General features: G+C 33.5%; 1 protein-coding gene across 1 annotated transcript in view; it reads left to right on the forward strand.

The window, feature by feature from the left end:
• The first annotated feature begins 1,134 nt into the window (after window positions 1-1,134).
• The window catches only part of LOC107562791 (ubiquitin carboxyl-terminal hydrolase 47-like), a 42,981-nt gene continuing 40,341 nt past the window's right edge, over window positions 1,135-3,774 (forward strand). The window contains exon 1 of the mRNA XM_016247513.1: window positions 1,135-1,484. Within this exon, the coding sequence (XP_016102999.1) occupies window positions 1,440-1,484 (45 nt within the window). The 5' untranslated portion in view covers window positions 1,135-1,439. The remainder of the gene's footprint in view (window positions 1,485-3,774) is intronic.

The following is a 3,774-nucleotide window of genomic DNA, read 5'->3' on the forward strand; positions in this document are numbered from 1 at the left end:
AAAAGTTTATAATTTTTTATATATATATATATATATATATATAACCATTATATATAATATGTGTACAATGATTCATTTAGTTTGAGATGTCACAATTAACACTTTAAAGACATCTTTTAAATATTATTGTGCCTTTAGAATTTTGAATATCTTGTCATCTGTTCAGATCAATTGTTAAAAAATGATGATGACTAAAAAAATACAACAAACCTGTATATTTATATAGATTATCTGTAGGTCAAATCATTTATTTATAAAATAATGTACACAACAAGGGAGGCGGCATTCCAACACTACAAACATAATGAATGAAAACGAAATGCAGAACAAAAGGAATGATTATATTAAAATAAAATATAATATAAAATATGGGACAACAACTCTGCTGTAAAATAATACACATTTCTATCCCTAGCACATACAACTCTGAAAAGTTTTCCCCCTGTTTATTTGAATAAACATTAGAGGATATGACTTGTTCAGGAAATAATGTCCATTAAAGTCTTTAAAAATCTTTTCGTTTAAATATATATACCACCACCACGCTCTAAATATATATATATATATATAAATCAGGGTTATTATTGTCAACTAAAACTTAAACCCTAAAAAAACTACATTTTTAGTTTCGTTTCATTTAAAATACTAAATGAATTAAACCTACTAAATAAAAAATTTATTCAGCATATTAAAAAATACATACAAAATGTGACATTGAAAAAAAAACGAATAAAAATGACAAAAACATGCTACAAAATTACTAAAACTGTTCACTAAAACAAAATAAATAACTAGAATCAAATCAAAATATTAACAACTTTAATAGTATATCAATGATACAAAAATAAATATGTACCTATTTATACCTATTAAAGGTTTATCATTATATATATATATATAATTCACACTGAAAGACATTTTTTTAATTTTTGAGGGGCAAAAAAGGCAAAATAATACCTAATCTGTCCACTTACCTAAAATGTCAGTGTTGGGAAAGCAGTGGACACAATAAAACCACACTGTCATACATGAAGGCAAAGGTCAGTTACATAAGGACAGCAAACTGTTCTCAGGACAAGTTTTATATTTCGTAACTATCATGCAAAATCTCGAATTACATCTCAATATTTTCATTTCACTAACTGCCGGCTTACACTTTCAGCTGTTTCATAACGCACGCAGACGGAGTGTTGTCGGAAGTGACGCAGATTGAAGTGAAGTCTCGCGAAAGTGCGGAGCGGCCATTTTTCCTCCATTGATTGCTGTTTTGCTCACAGTCCAAGCAGAAAGAAAGTAACGCAGATTAAACCGGATTAAGAGCCCTTTAGCCCCAAAGTTGATTCTTCGACACCGCCTGGTTTTGCCTAACACACTCAGAATGGCGTCCGAAAGCGCCTCGCAGAGCTCTTGTTGACCGCGGACCGCGGCTGGAGGATCAGATGGAAATGGTGCCCAGCGAAGAAAAGCAGCTTGTGCCCAAAGAGGTGAGAGATGACCCCCCCCCCCACAATAACACAGAGAACTGACACCACCACGCTCTATAAATCGCACCGTGAGCCAGAGATTCGCGTTTAAATGAATGTGAGGAGAGACATGAAAGTGCGTGTCAGTATTGAGCTCAGCGGCTAGCAGGAGAGTGCTAGCAACAGCTCCGCTAACTATCAGTCAACAAGTCCTTCCAACAGATTAAATACGTTAATAGCCACTCGAGTCCGGTGGTTTATGTGGTTAATAAGCCAGATAACGTGTTGTCATGTGTGCTGCCCGACTGTTTGCTTGTCACACATCCTGGAAAGCGTCCTGCTGGAGTGAGTTTAGGGAGGCGCTAAAGTGTGCGCCATAGTTTGTGTTAGCAGCACAGATTAGGCTGCTTGGTTTAATCCACATCACTTCATTCATGGACATGATTCAGATTAGAGTCATGATTCAGGTATTTGAGGACTGCTCTCTACTTGCGTTTCTAGAAGTCTGTGCAGTGTCCGCACACGAATCAAATCGGATTTTAACACTGATCTATATATATTCTCTATTATAGATGAGTGGATTTTAATCAAGAACAATTTTACGTGGCAACCTGTTCTGATCAATTCAGATCAAATACACTGTTTCTTAGTGCTGGGCGGTATGAGTACAAATTTATATCACGGTATTTTTCAAAATTATACCGGTTTCACGGTACAATGATTTTTTTTCATGCATGACCGGGTGTTAACTAGGGCTGGACGATATGGCAAAAATGTATATCACGATATATTTCTTAATTTCAGTCGGTACGATATAATTCCGATATCGATATGAACACGATTTAAAAACTGCCAAGAACGCCGCAACAGATGTCTGTGCATACAAACTTATGAAAAATGAATTTGCCAGGTCTCTGACACCTCATATAAAACCATATAAGATTTTAGAAAAAAAGAAGAAGAAAAAAAAACCCCAGCACAAATAGATTAATGTTCAGCTTTTATTTGTATTTAGCCTTCATACAAACAAGAAATGTGAAATTCTTTCAATCCTGCATTTTTTTTTGATCCAAAATACAGCAAAAACCGTAACATTTTGAAATAGATTTACTATTTAAAATGACGGTTTTCTATTTGAAAATATTTGAAAATGTAATTTATTCCTGTGATTTCAAAGCAGAGCTTTAGCATCATTACTCCAGTCACATGATCCTTCGGAAATCATTCTAATATTCTGAGTTGCTGCTCAAAAATCATTTATTTAACAGCCGAGTAGAATTTTTTCAGGTCTCTTTGATGAATAGAAAGTTCAGAAGAACAGCATTTATTTGAAATCGAAACCTTTTGTAACATTGTAAATGTCTTTATCATCACTTTTGATCAATTTAAATCATCCTAAATAAAAGTATTCATTTCTATAATTTCATACTGACTCCAAGCTTTTGAATGGTATAGTGTATAATGTTACAAAAGGTTTTTATTTCAGATAAATGCTGATCTCTAGGTCTTTCTATTCATCAAAGAATCCTGAAAAAAAAAATTGTTTTAAATATTGATAATCAGCAAATCGGCATATTAGAATGATTTCTGGATCACGTGACACTGAAGACAGGAGTAATGATGCTGAAAATTCAGCTTTGCATCACAGGAATAAATTACATTTTAAAATATATTCAAATAGAAAGCAGTTATTTTAAATGGCAAAAATATTATTTTTTTTGCTGTACTTTGGATAAAATAAATGCAGGCTTGCTGAGCAGAAGAGAATTCTTAAAAAAAACAAAAAAAAAAAACATTAAAAATCTTACTGTTCAAAACCGTTTGACTGGTAGTGTAGGCTGATAGCCAGTATAAAGAGTATGAAAAGTGCAAACTGATTGTCTGCCAGGAGGTGCTTTAAGAGCGGTTTCTCCAGTAATGGCTGTAATTAGGGCTGCACGATAAATCGCATGCGCACGAATAAATCAATGTATGGGAAACACTGGTAATGTAGGCTATATCGAAATGTGTTTAAAAACCATATCACCGTTATTGAAAAAAAAAAAAACATCGCGATACATATTGATATTGAATTATTGTCCAGCCCTAGTGTTAACCATATTTTCTACTTATTGAGAGAGGAAATACTGCAGTATATTGACTTAGAATGCCCTATTTTACTGTCATGATGAGTGAATATTGTCAAAAAATACCACACTAAATAGTGACTAAACACGACCCCTTTTAATACATGTTAACCAGGAGTCACTCTCATTTATAATCGTGGCATCGTCTGATAAAATCAACATACATCTACACTAAAGACCTATGT

This window comes from Sinocyclocheilus grahami, unplaced genomic scaffold, assembly GCF_001515645.1.
Source record: "Sinocyclocheilus grahami isolate Dianchi unplaced genomic scaffold, SAMN03320097.WGS_v1.1 scaffold840.1, whole genome shotgun sequence".
Taxonomy (NCBI): Eukaryota; Metazoa; Chordata; class Actinopteri; order Cypriniformes; family Cyprinidae; genus Sinocyclocheilus; species Sinocyclocheilus grahami.